Source organism: Ramularia collo-cygni (genome assembly GCF_900074925.1).
Source record: "Ramularia collo-cygni strain URUG2 genome assembly, contig: RCC_scaffold05, whole genome shotgun sequence".
NCBI classification, from domain to species: domain Eukaryota; kingdom Fungi; phylum Ascomycota; class Dothideomycetes; order Mycosphaerellales; family Mycosphaerellaceae; genus Ramularia; species Ramularia collo-cygni.
Window position 1 is genome coordinate 1,081,262 of NW_019716259.1, and position 24,276 is coordinate 1,105,537.

At 52.9% G+C, this 24,276-nt stretch overlaps 10 protein-coding genes; 5 read left to right on the top strand and 5 right to left on the bottom strand.

Moving 5' to 3' along the window:
- Positions 1–396: 396 nt before the first annotated feature.
- RCC_04156 (related to MEVALONATE KINASE) lies at positions 397–1,941 on the top strand (the record flags this gene model as incomplete). Its single annotated transcript, XM_023769434.1, has 1 exon — positions 397–1,941. The coding sequence occupies one exon, from the start codon at positions 397–399 to the stop codon at positions 1,939–1,941; it is 1,545 nt and encodes a 514-aa protein (XP_023625202.1).
- A 712-nt stretch (positions 1,942–2,653) lies between these two features.
- On the top strand, positions 2,654–3,622 carry RCC_04157 (related to geranylgeranyltransferase type I alpha subunit (RAM2); the record flags this gene model as incomplete). Its single annotated transcript, XM_023769435.1, has 1 exon — positions 2,654–3,622. The coding sequence occupies one exon, from the start codon at positions 2,654–2,656 to the stop codon at positions 3,620–3,622; it is 969 nt and encodes a 322-aa protein (XP_023625203.1).
- An 819-nt stretch (positions 3,623–4,441) lies between these two features.
- RCC_04158 (uncharacterized protein) lies at positions 4,442–5,107 on the bottom strand (the record flags this gene model as incomplete). The annotated part of the gene is made up of 1 exon (XM_023769436.1): positions 4,442–5,107. The coding sequence occupies one exon, from the start codon at positions 5,105–5,107 to the stop codon at positions 4,442–4,444; it is 666 nt and encodes a 221-aa protein (XP_023625204.1).
- A 320-nt stretch (positions 5,108–5,427) lies between these two features.
- RCC_04159 (uncharacterized protein) lies at positions 5,428–7,731 on the bottom strand (the record flags this gene model as incomplete). XM_023769437.1 has 2 exons in its annotated part: positions 5,428–7,577; positions 7,644–7,731. 2 exons carry the CDS (start codon positions 7,729–7,731, stop codon positions 5,428–5,430), a joined length of 2,238 nt encoding a protein of 745 aa, XP_023625205.1.
- An 873-nt stretch (positions 7,732–8,604) lies between these two features.
- RCC_04160 (probable CCT2-chaperonin of the TCP1 ring complex, cytosolic) lies at positions 8,605–10,288 on the top strand (the record flags this gene model as incomplete). XM_023769438.1 has 3 exons in its annotated part: positions 8,605–8,663; positions 8,715–8,784; positions 8,840–10,288. 3 exons carry the CDS (start codon positions 8,605–8,607, stop codon positions 10,286–10,288), a joined length of 1,578 nt encoding a protein of 525 aa, XP_023625206.1.
- Positions 10,289–10,536: 248 nt separating this feature from the next.
- RCC_04161 (uncharacterized protein) lies at positions 10,537–10,983 on the top strand (the record flags this gene model as incomplete). Its single annotated transcript, XM_023769439.1, has 1 exon — positions 10,537–10,983. One exon carries the CDS (start codon positions 10,537–10,539, stop codon positions 10,981–10,983), a length of 447 nt encoding a protein of 148 aa, XP_023625207.1.
- Positions 10,984–11,543: 560 nt separating this feature from the next.
- RCC_04162 (uncharacterized protein) lies at positions 11,544–13,220 on the bottom strand (the record flags this gene model as incomplete). Its single annotated transcript, XM_023769440.1, has 1 exon — positions 11,544–13,220. One exon carries the CDS (start codon positions 13,218–13,220, stop codon positions 11,544–11,546), a length of 1,677 nt encoding a protein of 558 aa, XP_023625208.1.
- A 1,501-nt stretch (positions 13,221–14,721) lies between these two features.
- Positions 14,722–18,069, bottom strand: RCC_04163 (related to kinesin motor protein; the record flags this gene model as incomplete). Its single annotated transcript, XM_023769441.1, has 1 exon — positions 14,722–18,069. One exon carries the CDS (start codon positions 18,067–18,069, stop codon positions 14,722–14,724), a length of 3,348 nt encoding a protein of 1,115 aa, XP_023625209.1.
- Positions 18,070–19,874: 1,805 nt separating this feature from the next.
- On the top strand, positions 19,875–21,238 carry RCC_04164 (related to protein geranylgeranyltransferase Type I, beta subunit; the record flags this gene model as incomplete). XM_023769442.1 has 2 exons in its annotated part: positions 19,875–20,495; positions 20,555–21,238. 2 exons carry the CDS (start codon positions 19,875–19,877, stop codon positions 21,236–21,238), a joined length of 1,305 nt encoding a protein of 434 aa, XP_023625210.1.
- A 149-nt stretch (positions 21,239–21,387) lies between these two features.
- Positions 21,388–23,740, bottom strand: RCC_04165 (related to alcohol oxidase; the record flags this gene model as incomplete). XM_023769443.1 has 7 exons in its annotated part: positions 21,388–22,016; positions 22,066–22,178; positions 22,261–22,412; positions 22,468–22,789; positions 22,860–23,180; positions 23,310–23,386; positions 23,444–23,740. 7 exons carry the CDS (start codon positions 23,738–23,740, stop codon positions 21,388–21,390), a joined length of 1,911 nt encoding a protein of 636 aa, XP_023625211.1.
- Positions 23,741–24,276: the final 536 nt, after the last annotated feature.

Here is a 24,276-nt window from a genome sequence, read left to right on the forward strand (position 1 = left end):
ACCGTCTCACGACCTATGGGTTCCTCGCATGGTAATGCTGCCGGCGTAAGGGAGGGCCATGACGAGAACTACCAATCCGATCGTAGTAAGTGGAGGTATTGTTCCTGCTGAACAATGAAATCTACAAAACCTGTACATTGGAACCCTTATGCCAAAGTGAAGCTGCCCAGGTGCTTGCTYAACTTTTATGCACTCGGAGCGTCATCACGGCAGGATTGATCGGCGGCGCGTGCATTTACACCTGCATCTGTACCCCGGATTCCAGAAATTATATCGTACCACTGCCACGACGCCTGCAACGGCGACGGAAGCAAGAGTCCCCGGCCTGCAAACCATTATGCATCGCCGTCGATAGCCACGCCTCCCGACCAAGCGACTCACCCTCCAGCAATCACCATGCCGACCGCGACGCCCCCGACAAATGGAGCACCACGTACCCGAATTAATGGCCATCATGTCCCCTCCTCAAAATCCCCCACACGCGATACCGAATGCCAGACCGAAGATGACTCGAGCCCCGAAAGGACAGCGAAACTACTAGCAGATCGGCCGCGACACAAGCGAAAGGAGTCCAGTCCGCTAGCACCTGCTTTCATCATCTCCGCTCCGGGCAAGACCATTGTCTACGGCGAGCATGCAGTCGTGCATGGAAAAGCGGCGATCGCTGCTGCCATCTCCCTTCGCACATATCTCCTCGTCACCACACTATCCAAGTCGAAGAAGACGATCAGCCTAAAGTTCACGGATATCGGACTGGATCACACATGGAACATTGCAGACTTGCCTTGGAGGGAGTTTGCGCCGCGGAAGAAGAAGTATTATGATTTGGTTACGACGCTGGATAAAGAGCTGGTGGAGGTCATGCAGCCGCATATAGCATCTGTGGGTGCTGATGAGGCTTCGCCAGAGAAGAAGAAGATCCATCAGTCTGCCGCAAGTGCATTTCTCTATCTGTTCCTCTCACTCGGCTCAGAGCACTCACCCGGTGCTGTTTATGCTATGCGTTCGACGATACCAATCGGAGCAGGCCTGGGCAGCAGTGCGAGTGTAAGTGTGTGTATTGCAGCTGCGCTGCTGGTTCAATCTCGAGCTCTCTCTGGGCCACATGCAGATCAGCAGAGCACCGAGGCAGAACAACAGTTGGAAAGGATCAATCGTTGGGCATTCGTCGGTGAGCTGCTCATTCATGGCAATCCCAGCGGAGTGGACAATACAGTCGCCACGAATGGTCATGCTGTAATGTTTCAGCGAACAGACTACAACAAGCCACCCTCAGTTGAGATTCTACGCGACTTCCCCGAGCTTCCGTTATTGCTAGTCGACACCTGCCAGGCAAAGTCCACGGCTGCAGAGGTTGCGAAAGTTGGGCAGTTGAAAACTATGCATCCCACGGTCGTCGAGGGCATCCTAAATGCAATCGATAGCATTACACGATCCGTCTACGACAAGATCACCAGCGACGATTTTGATCCGCGATCTCGCGAGTCCATCACACATCTTGGAGAACTCATGAATGTCAACCATGGCCTTCTCACCAGTCTCGGTGTCTCCCACCCGCGACTGGAGAGATTGCGGTATCTGGTGGATCAGGCGGGTGTAGGCTGGACGAAACTCACTGGAGCTGGAGGTGGAGGCTGTGCCATCACTTTATTGAAGCCAGAGGCATCACCAGAATCCAGTCAGCTGAATGGCGAAGCCGCTCACTCATTGACGGACTCTGCRATCAGCGTGCTTGTGAGGCAACTGGAGGAGGAAGGCTTCACGAAATACCAAACGACACTGGGTGGAGACGGAGTAGGTGTGTTGTATCCGGCAGTCATCAGAGATGAGGACATCGATCAGGATATGTTCCTAGCGGCAGAGGGCAGGGAGGGAGTGGAGGATCTGGTAGGTGATGGCAACGATGATGGAACAGAGGAATGGAAGTATTGGAGACCTTGACAGGTTGAATAAGTGATGAGTATGCGGAGCGTGCGCGGGTTTCTTTCACGTGGTGTCTGCAATGAGCTTGGTCGTGTGCAATATGATTGCTTGCCCAACCAACCCCCATGCGATTCAATCTCACGCCTTTCCCCACGAAGAGAGTGTCTGCAGTAATCATCGCCTACCGCCGGCTCAAGCCCTGGTCAATCTTCCTCCGATGCTTTGGCAGCTATAGGAAATGGCCTCCCCGGATTCTGCCATCTTAGACCGAACGTGGGGACAGCTTTCCACGTCGCGCTTACTCGTGAGATTGTGCCAGATCATGGTTGGGTCAAGAACGGGCGTAGCGGAAGGGAGCATCAAAGTACGCAAGAGTGTGCATCGATGCTGCTCGCGGGATGCGGATGTTGCACACTGAGGGATAGGGTTGATGGAAATACGACGAGTGTGCCTTGGGTTGTTATTAGGATGGTTTTCATACCACAACCATTACCTCGATATAATCATGATCATTTACAAGGCCTTTCCCATTCACATGGTCCCTGCTCGATGGTTCTCGTCTCCCCTCTCCACTCCAGTCTTTAATGTCTTGGTATTGTTCTTCTGAAGCGGACGTTCTTTCACTCACCCCACGCCCAAACCCCGCCATCAAACTCTCTTTCTTCTCCTTGCAACTTCGCGCTCCAACCTCGACATCGGTCTCCACAAGCAACACTGACCGACCATCGTCATGGGCAAATACAGCGATGACCCGGAATGGGCTGATATCGTGCCTCTCCCAACCGACGAAGGCGGTCCCAACCCACTTGCGGCCATCGCATACAGTGACGAGTACGGCGAGTGCATGTCCTACCTGCGTGCCGTTATGGCCGTCAACGAGTTTTCTCCTCGCGTACTTGAGCTTACCGAAGATCTCATCGATATGAATCCGGCTCACTACACCGTCTGGCTCTACCGCGCACAATGCCTGTTTGCACTGGACTACAACCTCCAAGACGAACTCGAGTGGCTCAACGAAATCGCCCTATCACATCAGAAGAACTACCAAATCTGGCATCATCGGAACCTCATCATCGACAAGATTGGCAGCTGTGAAGGCGAAGCGGAGTTTGTGGAGAAGATGTTTGGTCTAGATGGGAAGAACTACCATGTGTGGAGTTATAGGCAGTGGTTGGTCAAGAGGTTCAATCTGTGGGATGAGGGAGAGTTGGCTTTCACGGAGAGGATGCTCGCGAAGGATGTCAGGAACAACAGTGCGTGGAATCATCGGTGGTATATCATCAACGGGCGCGAATCACGCAGTGAGGCGGACGGTGGGCCGGTGGAAGGCGTGAAGAATGCAGAGATCTGCGAGAGAGAGATTGACCTGGTGAAGAGGACTGTGAAGCAGGCACCACAGAATCAGAGTCCTTGGAGCTATTTACGCGGGATCGTGAAAAAGAGTGGGATGCCTTTGGCAGGGCTGAAGAGTTTTGTGGAGGAGTACGCAGACTTGAGCAAGGCAGAGGGTGTGAGGAGTAGCTTTGCCTTGGATCTACTGGCAGACGTGCTGGCTGAGGAAGAGGGTGGGAAAGCCCAAGCTGCAGAGGCGCTGGACCTGCTGGCGAGCATGTACGACCCGATTCGGAAGAATTACTGGGAATACCGCAAGGGCTTACTCCATTTGGAGGGCGCGAACGAGGGTGCTATTACTGCTTGAACTGGGATGCATTACAGGCGTAACGGGACTGGTCGATGATACCCACTTGATTGATTTTATTGAAGAACAAATTGCTCAACGCTCTCTTCATGTGTCCTGTTCTACTTGTGAGAACAGATTGGTTCGGTTAAGCGTACGTCTTCTCGCTCATTTTGACCTTACTGTATCGTCTCTGTCGCTACCTTTTACACCAGAACATTCGGACATTCCAGTTTCCAGTATAATGGAGCCGGTGTGTAAGCTTTGTCCTAACTCGAATCCAATAAACAACGCGGAATCATCGCAGGTTGCTACCTGAAATGTCAATTTGATTGTACCGTTGATTGACATCCGTAGTTGTACATCGTGTATACGAATATCAAGGCCAGGTCTTGGCCTTTGCAGATGTCTCCTCTCCCACATCGCTCGCGGAAGAGTTCGCCACTGGAACATCTACCAACCCGACTTCAAATTGACAGGCTCATCGTGTTGAAGCGGTAGAGCAGCACGATCGGTTTCTATGCAGTCATCTTGCAACCATTGCCCAATTCCACGGTTGCCATGCGACTCACTTACGCAGCATTCAACCTCAAATCAAGTTATACGACAATATGAGAGCACTGTGGTTCGAGAAAAGGCAAATGTTCAATTCTGCTCTCCTGACTGTCTGCAAAACATACGACCGTGCACTCATCTCCAGATGCCAGGACCTATGCATTGTAAACTGAATGTCGTCGCTAGACTAGCATTCTCTCCCGGGGTTTCTACAAGTAATAGAGTCGTTGGCTACGACAGGTAATGTGCAACCAATCTCGAAAAAATATTGCCGCACAAGAGAGCTCACGTTGAGGCACTTTGATCAAGATGCAGTTTCTCGCTCCAGGCCTTCAGGTCGGTCATCCAAAGCTCGAAATTCTCCCGCAAGTTTGCCCGAAACATCCATTTGACCGTATAAGCCAACACTCCCCCCATGACCTCCCACGTCCTGACTTCGCACTCGTTCTCTCCAGTGACAATGACCTCGTGGAAACGTTCGGTCTTGAGCCCACGCGCGACGAACCCGCCGTGCAGGGCCCAGGATACCCTGTACACTCTGCTCAAGTCCGCAGTGAAGCTCCCGTCAGTTTCCAGGATTTCCTTACTGACGTATTCGGATGGGCTATTAGGAGTTGAAATGTCCGTGACTTGCAGTTCTGCGTCGCTCACTTTCTCTGGCTTTTTGGCATCCATAATGGCGGGGAAGTTCATAATCGTTCCTGAACGCATGCGGCTCAGGTCATTGATGTCTACGTTGGGATCATCTGAAGGGCTTTGGCTGATGATTTGGGCTTTGGGCACCCATCTGTTCCACTTGTGGTAATCCTCAACACGGAGGATCGCTTCGAATACGGTGGCGGCGGGTGCTGCAACGTGTTTTGAAGAGAAACACTGAAGCACAGCATCCTTCCGTGAAACTACATTTGTAGTCAGTCCCGCAGACGGTGGCCATGTCGTTGATTGAGACATGTAGAGGCGGAGGAAGTAAGTGGTCGGTAGATGATGTCAACGATGGAGGCAAGGAGGTTGCAACAATGCCAAGACAGTTCGATCGACCTTCCTGGCAGAGTTCAGCACTACCCCAACCCTAATCATATGGCCATATGTGAGGGAGGCATCACTGACGTTGCCATCGATCAATTCTGTGAGAGCTACACAGGCAGAAGGTCTCCCTGGACATACCGACCAGTAATCTCTCACACCGGTGAGATCTCGATATGGACGACAGCAGGCGTTTTGAACGCTGYTCTCACGACAGGCATCTAGGCAAAGTCAGACAAAGGAGTCAACTAATCACCACCCCGACGTGCAATCTGGTCAATCCTCCACCAGTGTGACCCGTCCTTCTCGACCACTGACTCGAATTTGTAGCGACCACTTCTCAGCCAGTTCTCACCCGCTACCCCTGCATTGCCATCAAAGTTCACCAACATTCTGCTGCCAACCAAATAGCTCATCTTTACGCCCAGGGTATCTGGAACGACCGGAATTTTCGGCTCGCATTTTCTGTGAGAAATGACGGCGATCGCAGTCAAGATCATGACACCCAGAATCGCCAACGAAATGTAAGTGACGACTAAGAAATTCATCCAAGTTTGACCTGTAGCAAATGGCACACCGGAGATGGCGATACTGAGCACCTCTGCCAACAGCGTCATGATCGTGACCGCGCCAGCGAACCAATARCCGCGCGACATGGCCCTCCAGGTTGAAAGGATTGGCGTTATCGTAGGGGAGAAGCTTAGCGTGTCGAATGACGCTGGACCGTTGGCCAACTGATTGAAAGGTGCCATAACCATCGAGTTTTGTTCGACGCCACCCCATATGTTTGCAATGACGGTTGCAGTTCCGGTCAGGATGAATCGTGGGCCGAAGGTACTGCTACTGAAGAATTTGTTGAAGCCTTTATCGCCAGTGGCGAAACGATATGCCAAAACGACACCGAACGCTCCAGTCACCAGCAATAGTAGCACGAAGTCTGCATATCGCCATCGTTTTTCGTGTCCCACATATTTGTAGGCAGACGATCGAGGATCGACAGGTCGGTATCTTGCTGCTGTGCTTGACCAGTCCACTGTGGTAGATTGATGAGCCGGATGAGCTGCATCTCCCTCGAAATCACGATCCGCAGTACTTGCAGGTATCATGCCGTAGTGTTGCTCATTAGAGCGGTCGATCCAGGTACCGAGCTTGTACTTCTTGTGACCTATCTCCTGCCTCATTGATGCAAGTGTGGTGCCTGGTTCCGATGGCAACACTTTCAGGTCATCCTCAAACTGGGGATTTCCCATCAATTTCGCGACAGCAGCGATGGAGCTCGGGTCCTCGTCTAATCCGGTCTTTCGACGGAGCGCGAAGATCGATCCAAGTATGACTGCAGCTACAAAGCTCAACAAGCCTTGCAGCAGTCGAATGACTGACAAGGAAGCTGTTATTCTCGGTGGGCAGGCATTCCGAGTTCCAACCTCGGGATCTGGACAGTCCCAATTCGTGTCGACAAACACGGCTTCGGAAGCAAAGGCGGGTAGCAAGCAGCTTGTCCAGCATGCAACACCAATCGCAAAAAGCGTATATCTCCCGCTTCGCAGCGCCACAAGAGGCCCAAGTACAGCTTGCGCATGGTACGAAGTGAATAATGCTGACGAAGCCAGAGCCCCTTTTGAGCTTGCGAGTTGCCTGAATGGGTCAATGAGGCGAAGCTGCGTCTGGACGATAGCAACAATCATGCGATAAAAAACTGCTAACAAAACAGCAAGATAGGTACCGACAAACACCTGCACGGGAGTCCATCGGAAGACCACGACTCCTTTTGTTTCTTCTTCCGGGACATACACGCCAGGTGGAGGCGCACCTACTGGTGGTATCGTTGGCTCCGGTGCCACATAACTGCTGGAAGCAGTACTTATCGAAGTGAGTTCAGTCTCTTGCGCGGATCTTGTTTCGGCGACCAATTCATCGCTCGATGTTGTTGCCGCTGTTGGCGCCGCTGTAGTTTCCTCGCGGACTTCCACATGCCTCATTGCCTCTGTACGCTGCTCATCAAATACAGCTGCTACTTTCTCGGCCAGGTTGAGAGAGCGTTCATTGGGCGAATAATCATCCTCAGACCGGGTTGGCGGCATGGATATGCTCAATGACAATGCTAGCGGAGTGCCCGTACTGTCCTTGGTATCGGGAGACATACTTCCGCGTTTCTCTTGACTTTCCCGGACTAAGCTTCCCGTTTCATGCCATGCCTGTCTCCGATATATTTCACTCTCAATAGACGCCTTCGCATCCTTCAACGTGTCGATACCAAACCTGCCTTGTATGTTCGGAAGCTGTACAAGCGCGTACTGCAGGAGTCCAATCAGGGAAATGGTGAATGCAAACAGCACAAGTAGCGACGACAATCTCAATGCCACGGGCTTGTAGTTACTCTTGTTCACTTTAATCGGGACTGCCAGTAGTTGATGTGTCAATGAATGTATTACATACAGGTTCGATTCGGCACCTTCGGACGTACCGCGAGAGGACTGGAACGCAGCGCCGCTGCGGGATTGCACGCCGTCGAGGCGTTCGATTTCGACCCTGCTGTATATTTCGTTTGTCATCTTAAGCGTGGTAAGTATATTAATTGTATGCGGAAGACCAAGATGCCGGGTTCCTGATGTAGCTGGAATGAGTTATCAGCCCAGCTATCATCGGCGCAGCCTGATTCATTCACGTGCATTGCTAGTCTTCCATGGATACGGCCTTCCTCAAATTTCAGCCAGTAGAGAGGCAGGTCAGCATGGCAAGGCTGAGGTCTAGACTAGCACCATATGCAACAACAAGGCTCTGGCGCAACAGCACGGCGGGACAGGGCATAGCCGCCATTCGCTTGCACCATACACATCCTGCAAACTTGATTGGACCTCGCCATCATGGGCAACTTCGATAGTAACATGTGCTTATCGTATTTAGAGCAGCACAGACTTGTAAGATAGTGGCATGATGTTTGGCATTTGCAGGTGTAGTGCCTTTGGCGAGMAGCTGTTGGGCGCTTATATATGCGATCCTGCGAGCGACGAGTGAGTAGCACGACATGGGCCGAGAGACTGTGGATGTTCCGCCAAGTGTCCTGGTGAGCTCCGAGCTTCATGATTTCTCGTCTGTAAAGCATTGCAAACGGAATCACATGCGTCTCGCGTTCGCGTTCATTGTTGGTTCTTTACTCTCTTGCCTGAGGTGTTCCAAGATAGATATCGAGTAGCTGCTGTCCATGGAGACAAGACGTTGCAAGTGTCATACGCGTATGCATCGACAAGGCTGAGTGGTGGATGTGGAGGTGGAAGCGAAGGAAGGGCGAGGTTGTTACGCTCGGAAGAGATCCGAAACCTTATTTGCCTTGACTGCGACCACGGACAGCTTTTTTGWATCTAGGACGCGAAGACGAAGACGTGACCCAACAAGTTACGCCAACACCACCCCACTCGTTTTACATCATGTCGAACATCTTCGAAGCAGGGAGCACAGAGGAGCGTGGCGAGAATGCCCGTTTGAGGTATGGAGACAATAGGGAACGTCTACCGCCAGTGTACTGACCTTGCAACAGCGCCTTCGTCGGAGCTATCGCCATTGGAGACTTGGTGAAGTCTACGCTGGGTCCCAAGGGACAGGACAAGGTGAGCTCCTTTCGCCTGGTCGGTCGCTAGATTTGTTCACCAACACATTCATCAGATCCTCCAGAGTGCATCAACCGGCGAGATTATGGTGACAAACGACGGTGCGACTATTCTCAAGAGCGTGGCACTAGACAATGCAGCGGCAAAGGTACTGGTCAACATCTCAAAAGTACAGGACGATGAAGTTGGAGACGGCACAACAAGTGTAGCAGTTTTGGCTGCAGAGTTGCTGCGCGAGGCAGAAATTCTGGTCAACCAGAAGATCCACCCACAGACCATCATTGAGGGCTACCGGATAGCAAGCGTTGCCGCGCTCAAGGCATTGGAGGAGAGCGCAGTGGACCACAGTCAGGATCTCGAGGCTTTCAGAAGAGACCTGATTGCTATTTCCCGGACAACGCTCAGCTCAAAGGTTCTGGCGCAGGACAGAGATCAGTTCTCGGAGCTCGCTGTGGACGCTGTCCTCCGTATGCGTGGCTCAACCGACCTCACACACATTCAGATCATCAAGAAGGCAGGTGGAAAGCTATCAGACTCCTACCTTGACTCTGGCTTCATCCTGGACAAGAAGTTTGGCACTGGTCAACCCAAGCGCATTGAGAATGCGAAGATTCTGGTCGCAAATACATCAATGGACACGGACAAGGTCAAGATTTTTGGTGCGAGAGTCAAGGTGGAGAGCACAGGAAAGCTGGCAGAGCTGGAGAAGGCCGAGCGTGAGAAGATGAAGGCCAAGGTCGAGAAGATCAAGTCGCATGGAATCAACTGTTTCGTCAACCGACAACTCATCTACAACTGGCCCGAGCAACTCTTCTCTGATGCTGGAATCTCCTCGATCGAGCACGCAGACTTCGATGGTGTGGAGAGATTGGCACTGGTCACCGGCGCGGAGATTACCAGCACGTTCGACCACCCCGAGCATGTTAAGCTTGGCCACTGTGATCTCATCGAGGAAGTCATCATTGGTGAGGACAACCTCATCCGATTCTCTGGCGTYGCGGCTGGACGTGCTTGCACCATCGTTCTTCGTGGCTCCTCAGAGCAGCTCCTTGATGAAGCCGAGCGTAGCTTGCACGACGCCCTCGCCGTTCTGTCACAGACCGTTAAGCAGCCCAAGACCACACTCGGCGGTGGCTGCGCAGAGATGCTGATGTCCAAGGCTGTCGATCAAGCTGCACAGAACGTGGCAGGCAAGAAAGCACTTGCGGTCGATAGCTTCGCCAAGGCTCTCCGCCAGCTTCCTACCATTCTTGCGGACAACGCAGGTCTCGATTCCGCGGATCTAGTTGCGCGGTTACGGAAGAGCCATTACTCCGGCATGTCATCAAGCGGGCTGGACTTGATGCGCCCAGGAGGTGGTATTGCGGACATGCGGCAGTTGGGTGTCATTGAGGCTCACAAGCTTAAGAAGGCAGTTGTTAGCAGTGCCAGCGAGGCGGCGGAGCTTTTGTTGCGGGTGGATAACATCATTCGCGCGGCTCCCAGAGCGCGGGAGAGGATGTGAGCAGCTGATGGATCAAGGACTTTGCATAGCGCAGGAGTCGTGATGGAAAACCCCTGTGCGATAGATTGAATGGCGGGACTAGTCCGCCGTTGCTTTCTGTAGATACCTCGCCAAGATGTTGGCACGATGTATGAACAAAAGTCAAAACGTGCTATGATGGCGTGTTCAATGTCAAATTACTATCCACTCCTTCCATGTACACCATGCCCCATCTGACAGTCGTCTTTGTGTCTTGAAATCCTCCGTCAATGGTTGCTCCTAGAACTACTACATCGCTTTCAAGGGTCAAGCAAGCTAGCGAGCCGAGCTCGCGTTCACTTCCACCTTCCACCACATCATATAGTTCCACCTTACAACTCAACATCGCCATCCAAACAACCCAGCACGCAATGTTCCGCCCTCTATTGAACCGCGCTCTTCCCAGAATCTCAACAACCTCGCGCCGCGCAAATTCAAGTCAAAGACCACCACCGCAACAACCACCATCATCAACCACACCCAATCCCCATCGAGAATTCTACCGCGGCGGTCTCGGACGTGCCGTTTTCTTCAACTTCCTAATCGCCACTGGTACATTCCAAGCGTTGTATTGGAGTTGGTTGAAGTTGGAGAGTATGGAGGTTAAGAGGGAGAAGGGAGAGGAGATCAAGGTTCTGGAAGGCGAGTTGAAAGGGTTGATTGGGAAGGGAACGTGAGGGACTTTTGTCAATTCCGGATTTACGAGATAAGTCTTGAGTTCCTCATCGTGGAGCTGCGGTTCAGAGGGTCGATGGCGAAGCGTTGTTGGCGGTTTGGGGTGACAGAGGGACGGGGACACGCTGCGATGAGATGAGATGCGGATTTGAACCAGATGATCACTTCTGAAGTGCTATACTTCTTATTGCGAATCATGATGATGGAATGAAGGCTCGGGCATCTGGGAGGCGCATTCATGGTGGACTAGGCAAGCAACGCCCATGGCAGATGATCGACGGCGTGTATGGCGCTGGTAACATGCGGCCAGAACGGACCAATGCGCGGAAGGCGACCAAGATGTGATGATGGGCGCCGAGCAGAAGCTGTACTGCAGAAAGGGCGATTCTATTCTACTCGTCGAGGCAGTCGGCAGCAATTTCACATAAGAGAAGACCACGAGCAATCGGACATGATAGTACATTTAGTCAATACAGTATCCCAGGGGTATCTTGTTCCGCCTTCGCTATGCCCTCGCTAAATGCTACATTCAAACCACAAGACCACTGTCTCAGCCAGGATCTTATCGCTGACCATTCCAAGTCCAGACCCTCCCATCATCCACATTCATCCATCTCCCAGCCTTCACAGCGTCCCAGCCCATGGCAACAGCAAGTAAACGGCAACCAGCACTGCTGCTAGCGCATACAACACCATCGCTCTCCCCAAGCACTGCGAGGTCCAGCACGTAGGCTCGACCGACAAGCCGACGCAACAGCATCGCTTGCTCGGGGACGTTGTTCTCGGATGCACCACCCAGTGAATAGAAAAGTGCGCTGTAGAAGCCCCCCTCCCATCCCGAGTTCTCCTCAACATGCTTGACGTACGCTGAACCTGATTTGCGTAATGACTGTACCGGAGAGGACTGATCGAGAACGTCCTTGGTAGCAAGCTGTATGCGCTCCTGCGCTCGGTGGATCGTGAAAGATTCAGAGTCCGCTTGCTGTAGCTCTGGCGAAGTGAGAATGTTGGGATCGTCTGAAGCGACAAGCAGTTGAGTCTTGGAGCCACTCAGAGCGCCTGGGCTGAGTTTTGAGCTTAGCAAGCGCGCACCATCCAGATATCGTTCCAATGGAAGATAGCTATATTGATATTGGAATTCCGAGGGATGATTATCGCCACGGCGAATCTGAGCAGCGAGCATGCGGCTGGTGCCAGCTTCGTCCTTCAGCTTTGCAACTCGCGATTGAGCATACAAAGCGTCCTCTCCCGTCAGAACGAACAGATCATTGTAACCGGAACGAATGAGGTCGAAAATCCGCGACTGTGATGCAAGGCCATGCTTGCGAGCGTCTCGAAATTCGCGATCAAAAGTTTCGCCGAACGTGAATGGAGCTGTAGCCGTTGACACGACAATGTGCCTTGCAGTGTGAGGACATGGCACGATGTGATGCGTTGGGGGCCGAACGCACTTCGGGCTTGGAGGCGGCGCGAAGTAAGAGATGTACTTTCCCCAAGCCCAGTGCGAATCGTCGTAAAAGAAGGCCCGGCCTTCCTTTTTGGCGAGTCCGTAGCTCATCCATAGAAGCAGTAATGATTTGCCGAAGCTCGCATCTTCTGCACCAAGCACAAAGGTGAGGCTCGTCTCACAAACGTTTTCCATGCTCCTGGACTTGGGCAATACCCCAGTCCTCTCAGCGTCAGTTATGTCGAGGAACGTTCGATCTTTGGCGTAGTAGCCCTGCTTTCGCCACCACGGCTGCTTCCCTGAAGACAGAGTGCTTGTCTCAATACTGCTTTTTAATTGGTTGCCCTGCTTGCACATATCCGCATAGATTTGACTAGAGAGTGGGAATGTCTGATTGTGAGGTATCCAGACCGTCCATTGGGACCTCGCAGCCGAGTCGACGACAACAAGGGCAGTTGGCTCGCCAGGAAGAGGATTGCCGGCCACAATGTCGATGCTTTTACCAAAATTCGCAGTGGCAGATGGCACCGGATACATGAGGCCTTGCAGTACATAAACATACAAACCAACCATTCCACATGCGACGATCAAGCCTTTGACAGCCATGCTGCGTCTGAGAGAGGCTTTGATCCTCCTGTCGCTAGTAACGGGAGCCGGCAGAAGTGGCGATGGTGGCGGCGAGCTGAACAGCTTCTTGTCATCTGGAATAACTCTGATGGAGGGCGGTGATGCTGGAGGGTCCGAACTTGCTGTTGATGATGCCGAAAGGATGGTGTTGCGTCGGTCCCTCATGGCTGCTGATCAACTCGAGAGATTCCCAAATGTATTTGCCTTTTCTCTTTTTGCACAAGCCGGCAGTCAGAACCCAGTAGTTCACAGGCGAGTATGCCCAGTAATCGCTGACGGTAACCTGATTAATTTTCCTCCACAAGCTCCTAGATCCGCTGTGAGGCCCGCATGCGGTAGGTGCGGAAATAGAATCACAAAGCACCGTGATCAGTCTTGCTGACAACCCCGTCCTCCTCGTCTGACGTTGATGGAATTTCGATGCTGTGACCCGCGGATATGGCAATGAGATATCGGAGAAGGAGCGATTGCAGACGACCGAGGCCAGCTCCGTGTCGTTCAATGTAACGGGTAAATGAGCAACAGCAGGATAAACGTCCCAATCGCACAGCGATAAAGCAGATGCAGATGCAAATGGAAAGATGGAAGTCGCACAGCAGAAAGACCTACAAAGTACCGCGGCCATGCAGCCTGACCCAGCCGATGGCTGTTCCGCAGCGGCCGCTACGATTGCGTGGGACGGATCTCCGTACGAAGATCCTACGTATGTCTGTCCTTGTTACTCCTTGCACCGACCACTAGGAAAGGCTGGGCTGGGATGGATATGTGCGGTGCAGGTGCGATAGCCACACGGGCTTCTCAACCTGAAACAAGCCGGGCGCGGCCATCTGTCCCCCTTGTTACAGGGTCTTTTGGGTGCAGGGTTTGGACTTGACCGTTATTGCAGTGCTGAGTCGGTGACGACATTTCATCCGCGGAGACATCGGGCTGCGGTCTTGATGGTGTTGAGGCCTGAAGGGGAGCACGATTCGCACAGGTGAGGTTCGCTCAGCAGATGAGGGTCGACGAAACCTGTCAAAGTTGATCTGCAATTATGCGGAGCTAAAGAAAACCGGACCGAGTCGGTTGATCGACGGGGCGTCACGTTCCAATGATGGTTCTGCGATGAGATTCACTTCAACGTCATCTCAAATTTATCATCATTATTGCCGACGGAGACAAACAAATCATTGTATAACGTGGTTCAGCACGTGAGGTACATTTCTCGTTGATGCACACCTTGTTGCGGACATGCATCATGATACATGTTGGATCAGCGCGGATCGTGTATACGAGAATCCTCTTGCGAGGCTTTCCAGCTTGAGAAGAATGAAGGTATGGCAGCGGGAACACATGCTCGGGAATGTTCGTCCTTTCTCAAATTCATTTCATTCGCCCCCACACGATAATAAGTAGGTATCTTACAAGAAACAGAGACCAGTCCAAAGTGGACAAGTCTTCGGGGGTATTTCGCACGACCGCCAGACCATAAGCACCCTAACAAAAGTGTGAGAAGGAAAAAAAGTGACAGAATGCGTGGCTCATCATCGTCTCAAAAAACAAGCAAAAGACCTCAGTCGGAACTCGTTCATCTTTGAGGCGTTCATCTCTGAGGCGTAACTCCGTCTCGCACAGCACATGTGACAATCAGCAGCCACGCCGAGCATGTCCGTTGTCCCAGAGGCTATCAAGGGCGAGCAGGTGTCGTAGTGGCCTCTTCAGTGTCTTTCTCGGCACCAGCATTGACGGCCACGACGTCCGCAATCTGCTGCAGAAGGATTGTGTCGTGTCTTACTCTCAGGCTTCCCCTCTCGCCTCTCAACAGACTGCCACTCTCGACTTTGTCCTGGATCATCTGGTCCAACAATTGAGTCATTTCATCGACACTCTTGCGGCGTATTCCGCTTCTGGTTACGGTTACTTCTTTGGCCATACGCTCGCCGTCGTGGGAATTAATGGACGAATGTCCCGATGAGAGGAGAGCCACTGGACTCAGGGGTGTTTTCGAAAAGTTCGCCATGCCGGAAGAGCTGGACCGACTGGCATTTGTGGCATTGGAAGGAGTGCTTCGGTGGCCACCGACAGTCACTGAGCGAGAGCTGCTCTGGCGAGATGTACTCCGTCTTGCGGACGACCGATTGCTGTTCCGGAAAGAAGCACTGTTCAGGTCGGGGACGCTGTCCGCAGCGCTAGATGTATTCGGTCGCGTGGTGTCTTCACTCGCCGAGGTCACATTGCTCTTCCTATCATYGAACATGTCGCGCTTTCTTGCGGCACTTCGAAGGGCCGTGACCATGCGGACCTGATCATCCAGTTTTGCTCTCAACTCGTCCAACTCGCGATCCTTATCATGCAGAAGGAGTTCCAAACTTTTATCCTCCGGGGCGCCAACGCGGGTGGCGAAGTGCATGCTGACACGGCTGTGACTAGTTCTCCGGGCCTGCAATAGTCGCTTCTCTAGCGTCGCGATATATCTGTTTTTGTCGGCGAGATCTGCTTGGAGCATACGGTTCTGTTGTATCATACTCGCAGTTCCATCGCCGTCGACACCGCCAGAGTCTTCACCGTCCTCATCCTCGTCTGCTGGCGGACTGTCGTCGGTTGTTATGCGTAAGGCATGTGCGGGCGGAAGGGTGCCCACCGTGAGAGAGGCACCGGACATGGTCCTATTAAGATTATCGCGTGGAAGCGGAACCTCGACGGTCGCTGTACTATCGCGATTCAAGCTACGCGAGCTGTCTCTGCTCCTTATACTGACCGGTCGGCCATATTCGGATTGTACATTGCTGTATGTGCTTGTCCGGGGATCGAATGGCAAACTTGCACTCGAGAATCGTCCGGAGTTGACTCCCAGCGATTTTGACGACAGAATGAGGCGGTTCAGGTGGCTAATACGCTCCTTCAGAGCTGTTCGGGCAAGCTGCATCTCCAGCATCTGCTCCTCATGCCTGGTGTGCTCCTGGCGCTCCAACTCTGCCTCCATCTTCCGATCCTGTTCAATCTCGTCAAGTTCCTCTGCGTCCTCCTTGCCTTTGTTCTGCTGTTCCAGCTGTGTTCGGAGCTCCTGGATTTCAATACGATATCGGTCAAGCAGCGCTCTACTCCCCGGGTCGCCACTGTTAGAGCTAGACTCRTTCTTCTTCGCATGGCTGACGATGTTGTTCTTCGCTCGACTCGCAAACTTCAATGTGTTAATCGTTTCACCTGTGTGAGAGCTTGTTTGCGCTGCGCTGGTGCCCGACGACGAGAGCTGAATAGTACACAAAATCGACACCAGGGAGTTCCCGGATAGCGCAGGCTGCAGCAAGCGTGTGAGTTTACTGTCTCGATATGGCAAGTGCTTCAAGCCCTTCTCAGAGCTCTTCGCCCCGTCTTTCTCGTCCTTTTCATCATCATGCGACAGCCTTCCGATGACAGTACCCAGGGTCAGGAGTGACTTGTTGATGTGCGAGCCCTCCGTGCGCCTCTCCTTGTTGTCGGCGGCCTTTTCAGATCCAGCGAGATCAATAAGCGATAGCGTGGATACCAGGACACCACCAGGCATGATCCGATCCGCCCTTCGAGACTCTTTGTCAGCGAGGGCGCCATGGTCTTGAGCGCGGGCTCTTGATTCCACGACGATTTGCACGACGGCGTGTGAACGAGAAGACCGGGCATTGAACTGCGTGCTGCCAGTCCTTCGTGCGAGATCGCCACGTGCAATGACTCGCAGAAGTTGATTCGGAGATTGCACGATCTCCTCCTTCAGAGGAGTGGCGTACACTCCACGTTTGCTGTCTTCACGCAGCTTGATCTCTTCTTGTTGTGCGCCAGGGGTAGACTGGTTTAGCAGATCGTAGATTTTCTCGTTGTATATTTCCAGATAGCTGACACGTAGGAGAAATTCGCGACTGGGATTCTCGCGAATGTAGGAGAAAATGTCGGTAATGGCAAGCGGGATCACACCAGGTGAGTTAGCAGTGCCTTGCATGGAGAACGTCTTTCCAGTTCCGGTCATGCCATAGGCGAAGACTGTCCCGTGATAACCCTCCATGACTCGCCGCACGAGTCGTTTGGCGGCGTTGTCGTAAACCCTAGCGTTTTGATCGTGGGGTGAGAACACATTATCATATCGATAGTCGCCGCCTTCTCTCCCTCTGTAGGAAATCAGAGAGCGCCGCCCATCCACCATCCATTCGCCTTCCGGCGCGACCTCTTCATTACCAGCATCTGGACGCACCCGAACGCTGACCAGAACATTGCCTTTGATGTCCTTATCATCCACGTCTTCCGTAGCATCCGCAGAAGCGTCGTTGTGCCTTGATCGACCTCTGTCGTCTCCACCATCCAAATGCGAGCCATGTGCAGATGAGCTTCGACTTCGCGGCGGAGAGGGCAGACTGAGCAGACTGTCCGTCATTCGGCCATTGCCACCGCTCGAGATCAAATTGCTGTCGCCAGTGCCGTTCAGCAGACTAGGCGATCCGGTCAAGTTGGTGCCGGACTGTCTTGGACGCACGCCATAGCCTGAACTTCGTGACTTGGGTTTCTTCAAGCCACTTTCCGCGCTCCTGTGCTTTGATGTGTCCCTTTTATTCTTGACAGCCGGCAGCTGAGCAGATGCACCTTCCGAAGCTGTAGAGGCAGACAGCGGACTCGGAGGAAGACTGGTCACACGAGAGTTGCTACCCTTTGGGGGTAGAGGGAAAGTGCCTATGCTAGGAGTCTTGCGAATCGTCTTGGGTATCGAGGTAGTGATTGATGGTACGTCGGGCGGATTGCTGCTGATTGTAGGAATCGACGGCGTGGAATTGGCCTTGTAAGGCCGAGGCGTAGGCAATCCAGAAGGAGTGACCGATCTGTTCGGGAGCGCGCTCTTCTTGGGAGTCGTAGTCGGGAGCTGCGAAGGGGTCGAACTTCGGCGCGAACCGACGCCAACGTCGAGGCTGCTATCGGTAGACATGCGGCGGGTTTTGGGAACGGGAAGCGCGGGCAAAGGCCCATTCGGCGGTGGTCGCGATGTGCGAGGGAGAAGCGAGGTGGAAGTAGAGGTCATGGTRGAGGTCATCGCTCAGGCTGCTCGGCGCCAATGTATGCAGCCGTCCGCTCACCACCGGCGACGTGCCGCACTCAAAGATACGACGGTGATGAAGCTGCGGTTCATGGAGAGCACACCATGCGACTGCAAAAGTGCTTGGGTGCTGTCCTCGCCGGCCCAAGAAAGCCCAGTCCAGACCATTAACAATATGTCTCCCGTCTCCAGTAAAAGGTATCTCAACGACGGCGGCGGCGGGAGCGATGCGTGATAAACTCCGGGTGCCGAGCGAGGGTCAGGGTCAGGGATGTTGGCTGCAGAAACGGGTGTTTGTGCGCGCGCGGGATCCCCAATCTTCGTCAATGGCAAATAAGATCCCAGTGGGCTCCGAAGCGTGCTCTGTCGACACGACCTCCAGGTCCGCCTCAAGAAAATACGTTTGCCCCCGAAGCCTTTGGTCCACTAATCCATCCCAAAGGTACGAAAGCGAGCCTGGAAGATTCAGGAGAGGTTCTGGTTCGAGTAGCTCTGACGATCACCAAGAACTAAACTAGTTGCCGTACCTACTAGGGGCAGGCCTGACGCCGTTGGCTGAGAGACAAGAGGGGACGGGAGGACGATATTGAGAGGGAAAGAGAGAGAGTAGGAGTACCTTAGACAGGATGTGGTGCAATCTATTAATTCTGATTAGGCGAAATTTGTTCTCGTCTCAGGGCCTATCAACAACTGACTCCTGCGCGTCCTTTCAAACAATTGTGTTTGGCATAGCAGACTGAAGAATGCCGCCCCTCCGCCCTGACGAGACGGGAATCGAAACGCCTCGAAGTTTGTCCGCTCGAGGGTCGACACCCTGCATGCGGTTGCAATTGCAACATTTTAGCCGCAGGACATGACTCGCACCAAGTCGAGTCCTCACGCTCCGCAGCGCCGCGGGGCCCGCCCGCACGCGAGCGACATCACACGGACGCGACAATCTCACACTCCCAGCTTCATAGATCACCTTCCATTCGGGGGACACTGCACTGCCCTCTTCAGTGCCACTCATTTGGTGCTTGCTTGAACCGGAGCATTCTGCTGTGCATTCCATGGTATTCCAACACCTGGCATGCCATCCAACGCTCCGAACCATAGATGTGGCGGCGGCACATGGTGCCGCAGCGGGGTGCAGCCCAAGGGAAAGGATCCGACAGATTGTATGATGCGTTTTGTTCAAGGAGACCGTTGAATGCGCCAGTGCAACGGTTGTGAAGACGCATTATTGACGCACCACGTGGATATGCAGCAAGATCTGTTTGCACGCATGCAGTCTTTCGCAATCCCAACRCATGCAATCTTTTGTAATGCCACACGAGTCCGCAAGTCTCACGTGTCCAGGACGATTGACTTTGGTGAGTAGGCGAATGATAAATGGTTCACGCGCCGCTTCTGCAATCGCGAGTCTGTTGCTGCGACTCCGTTCTCTCGGCAGCGACTCTTTTACTGCAGCATCATGTCCCTTGTCAGACGCACGCATTGAAGGACGTCTCATGTGCTCGATACCAAGTCAGACCAGACACTATAGCAACGTCTTTGGTGTTACCCCAGACAATCCATGACACATGGCAATTCGATGTAACGTGTCGCTGATGTGTGGTGAGTATAACAAATGAATTTGGGACGATCAAAATCGATTGATATGATCATGAACGAGGCAGGCTGTAGTTAGATACCTTGGATAGTTTGTTACCTTCGATAGGTACCTGCAAAAAAAATGCTTGGCAAAGTCCTCCAGCCGACCCTTCCAAGTAGTGTAGCTGCAACTTTTGCCATCAACAAACATAGGCGACATGAGCGGCATGAGTAATGTTCCCGAAGCCAGACTGTCCTTGGACCAGGAACGGCACATCAGATACTGGACGAGATGCCTGAAAACTCTACTGCCACATCATTACACTGGCAACGAAAGCAATCGAATGTACCTGGCGTTCTTCATCATATCCGCTCTTGACCTTCTCGGTGCCTGGAACACCATCACCAAAGAGTCTGAAAGACAAGGATACATAGACTGGATCTATCACTGCCAGCATCCCGCGGGTGGCTTTCGCATGTGGCCTGGGACGAACTTTGGCGAGCGGGCGAATGAAGCAAACTCAAAATGGGATCCTGCCAATATACCGGCGACGTATTTTGCCTTGTCAGCACTCTTGATCCTCAAAGATGACATGAAGCGCGTGCGTCGGAAGCAGACTCTCCAGTGGCTTGTGCAAATGCAGCGTCCTGACGGATCATTTGGCGAAACTTTAGTTGGCGGGCACATTGAAGGCGGGAGAGACCCACGATTCGGTTATTGTGCCACTGGCATTCGACACATCCTGCGTGGCGACAGCGAAGGCTCACTCACGTTGGAAGGGTCCGTTGTCGAGGACATTGAAGTAGACGATCTCGTTCGTTGCATCGAGGCTGCAGAGGTGAAACTCGACACGTTCTATCGCTTCTCCTGAAAGACACTCCGCTAACAAGATCGAAGTCATACGAGGGTGGTTTGGCTGACCAGAGATACCACGAACCACATGCGGGCTACACTTTTTGTGCATTGGGGTGCTTAGATTTCATCCACCGCATCAAAGACAAACACATGCAGGTCGAGCATCGTCCGCAGGGTCCGGCTGACGTTCCGTCGATGCTTGCCTGGCTTGTCGCACGTCAGACGGATCTTGATGATCCAGACATGGACGTGGGATCAGACACCGAGACTGCTGAACCAACTACCCACCCGGCGGAAGCAGAAAGTTCAGAGCCTGTACCACTACACCAATCTCCAGAGAAGTCGACCATGAATCTATCGTTCGGTCTCGACCCTCTCGATGCTGGTATGAATGGTCGTACAAACAAAGTGGCAGACACTTGCTATGCCTGGTGGGTATGTGGATCTTTCCACATGTTAGGCTACCCTGATCTGTACAACAAAACAGCTGTCCAGCGTTACTTGTTGCAGAAGACGCAACATGCTGTGTTGGGTGGATTTGGCAAGTTCCCGGGCGACTTACCGGATCTGTACCACAGTTACATGGGGCTCGCCGCCCTTGGTCTTTCGGGCGCTGAAGGTTTGAAGGCGGTAGATGGAACGATGTGCATAAGTGAGGAGGCTGTCTCAGGGTTGCCCGACCTGTGGAACGCCTGGCGCAACAGCCCGAACACGCCATCGCTATAACGAAAAGGTAGGATTACGGTTACGGAAAATGGGGCGTCATGACTGTATGGAGGGAAGGAACGCGATAAAGATCAAGAGAGATGGTACATATGCCAATCCGACGAATATCGCTAATCACATAATGTGCCCTCCCTGATGATATAACAGATTTAAGCGGCCTTCTTGAGGGCGCCGTGCAGCCRGTCCTCCTTAATAATATCCGCAGCCTTCTCAGCAGCCGCGTAGACCGAGCTAACAATGTTGCCCGAAACGTGGTTGGGGAAGATAGATGCGTCAACACAACGCACATTCTGCAAGCCCTTGATGACAAGTCTCGAGTCTGTGGCATCACCCATGKCGACAGAGCCGCAGGCATGGTACTCAGACATGCAAATATCTCTGACGCACTCCCGCATCGCCTCAGTGTCACTCATATCAACGCCGGCTGGTGGGAACAGACGCTTCTCAATCTTGTCTGAAAGATGCTTGCTCTGTTCGACTTTGCCCAACATCTTAAGACCAGCGGCGAGGACATCAACATCTGCGGGATGCGAAAGGAAGCCTGGGTCGACGGCCGGGTGATCATTGGCGTCTGAGGTCTTGATGTGCACGCTCCCTCGCGAGAGAGGGTATTGTAGGCACATGGCAGCTGATATGGCCTGGGGATCCTCGTGGGATTCGGGAGCTGGGAACACTTTGCTCTGGTTCTCAATTCCGCCCTCCATGCCAAAGTGCGATGGCACGAGCACCAGCTGCAGATTGGCGGACTTGTCATCACGGAGATGCGCAAGGGTGCGTTCTGGAGTAAGTCATTAGCCGTGTCCGAGTAGTCTGGAAGTATGACTTACCATATTGTGCTCTTTGGAATGGTCTCAAGCTCGGCAAGTCCTTCTCCACCGACTTGATGACCCTATCTTGTTCCTCTGGTGTGGCGAACAGCTTGTATGGGAAGAAACCTTGCCTAAATGGAAATGCAAGAATGATTAGCAATGTCTTATCTCAAGTCTGGCTTCCGGTGTCTTTTGCCCTTCACTGTAACTTACATGGTGCAGACGCTCGTCAATGGGCCGCCACCTGTCTCAGCAAGCGCTTTCTGTGCCTGCTCCATGACGGCGGGGTTGTGAATAGCCTCCAGCGTCATGTTACCGGGCTTGACCTCCCAGCAACCAATAGTGAGAACATGGTCCTGGAAGTTCTGTCGAAGGCCTCGTTAGTGACAAAGTACGGAAATTTTGAAAAATTGGACATACCTCTCCAATGGCCTTGTTCTCGATCTTTGGCTCAACGCCAGCACGTCTGAGGATCTCTGGATCTCCAATGCCGGACAATTCAAGGAGCTGCGGAGATTGAATGGCGCCTGCAGCCATGAGAATCTCCTTGTTGGTCTTCACAGTGTGGGTCTCGCCGTTGTGGACAAAAGTCACGCCAGTGGCCTTGTCGCCACTGAGCTCGATCCTTTGTACCATGGCTTCCGTGAGCACGTGTAGGTTCGGACGATGGGCATTTTGCTGGAGATATCCCCGTGCTGCGTAGCTCCGCATGCCCTTGTTGGGACCAGACCGGGCCACCAGCCTGTGTGAAAGATCGTTGGTCAGCCAAGCTCTTTTACGAATGGATTCAGTTGCGTTTTTTATTGACATACCCTAGAGTGTTGTAGAAACCAATGTGATCTCCACTCCATGGATCGACAGGTTTCTTGCTCATTCCGGTGGCTTCATCGCAAGCCTTGATGAAGTCGTCCTCGATTGGCAAACGCCAATCGTTGAACGATGTCCTAGCTGGGCCAGATGTGCCGTGGTGCTCGCCGACGAAAGGCATAGTGCTCCGGTCTGTGACATGATCGGCAATGGGCTCGAGAGTCTGATGCTTTCTCATGTATGTCATCATGTTCGCTGCATTCCAGCTATCGTCGCCAGCAATGATTGCCCAGTCATCGTAGTCTTGAAGCGATCCACGGACATACCTGGTCGAAGAGATGATTGTCAGCATGTCATCTCGTGGCGCTATTCCTTCAACCAAAGCTCTCTTGTAGCACCTCCTTTTTCGTACGCCCCTCTCGAATACAGCTTGGAGCGGTAACATTGGTACTCACATCATATAGTTGATCGCAGATGAGCCTCCAAGAGCCTTTCCTCGTGGAATATGGTGGCGACGGCCCTTGTTGAATTTCTATTGTACTGATTTAGCTTGCTGGTACAGTGGTATGCTAAGGTCTCAAAAACCCACCTGCGGTTCTGTCATGTGGCACCAGTCGTACTCTGGGTTCATGAACATCTGCATGAACATGGCAGGGGAGTCGACCAAGAAATCCCCAAGACGACTTTTGCCAGCCTCCAACACTCCAACCTTGATGTCCTCGTTTTCCGTCAAGCGAGCGGCGACTACAAGCCCAGCGGTGCCACCACCGACCACGATAAAGTCGTAGTCATTCTTGAGGAACGTCTCTGCAGAAGTGTGTAGAGCAGGGAGGCTTTGGGGGTTGTTCGCTGCTGCTGAGCTGCTACTTTCGCCGTTGGAAGACATCTTGCTGGGTAAGAGTCTGTAGGATTCCCGAGGAGTAAGCAGACGTGCAAGTGAACTACTGCAAGCCGTCAAGGGCCACAGCTTTATATTGCAGGCACCTGGGAGGAGTCGAGCTAAACCGTGCAAGGCTGAACGTACCAGATTGGACCCTCCTAAATCAACAAGCGAGAACCTTTCCCCACCTTGGTGGAGAGGTAGGAATAAATCCGTCCAGCCGCATGCCGATGATCACTGCTATAATTCGAGCAAGTCGCGCCTTCGTGGTTGAGCTACCTCGAACTGACAACGTACAGTCTGACGCTTCCAGCAGCAACTAGAAGTCCTGGCGGTCCACTTCCTCATTCATTGATCATGCCGATTGCACCTATGAGCCATGACAACAAATATATGTGCGAGTCTCGGCCGCAAGCCGCAGGATGGACTCGTGGCGGCTCGAATGGAGACATCGCACACAGGTTGTCGAGGCGCGTCGTTCACATTAGGCCCAAACTCAGTCCCCATACCCCGCAGCGACCACGGTCAAGTTCCGCTCATGT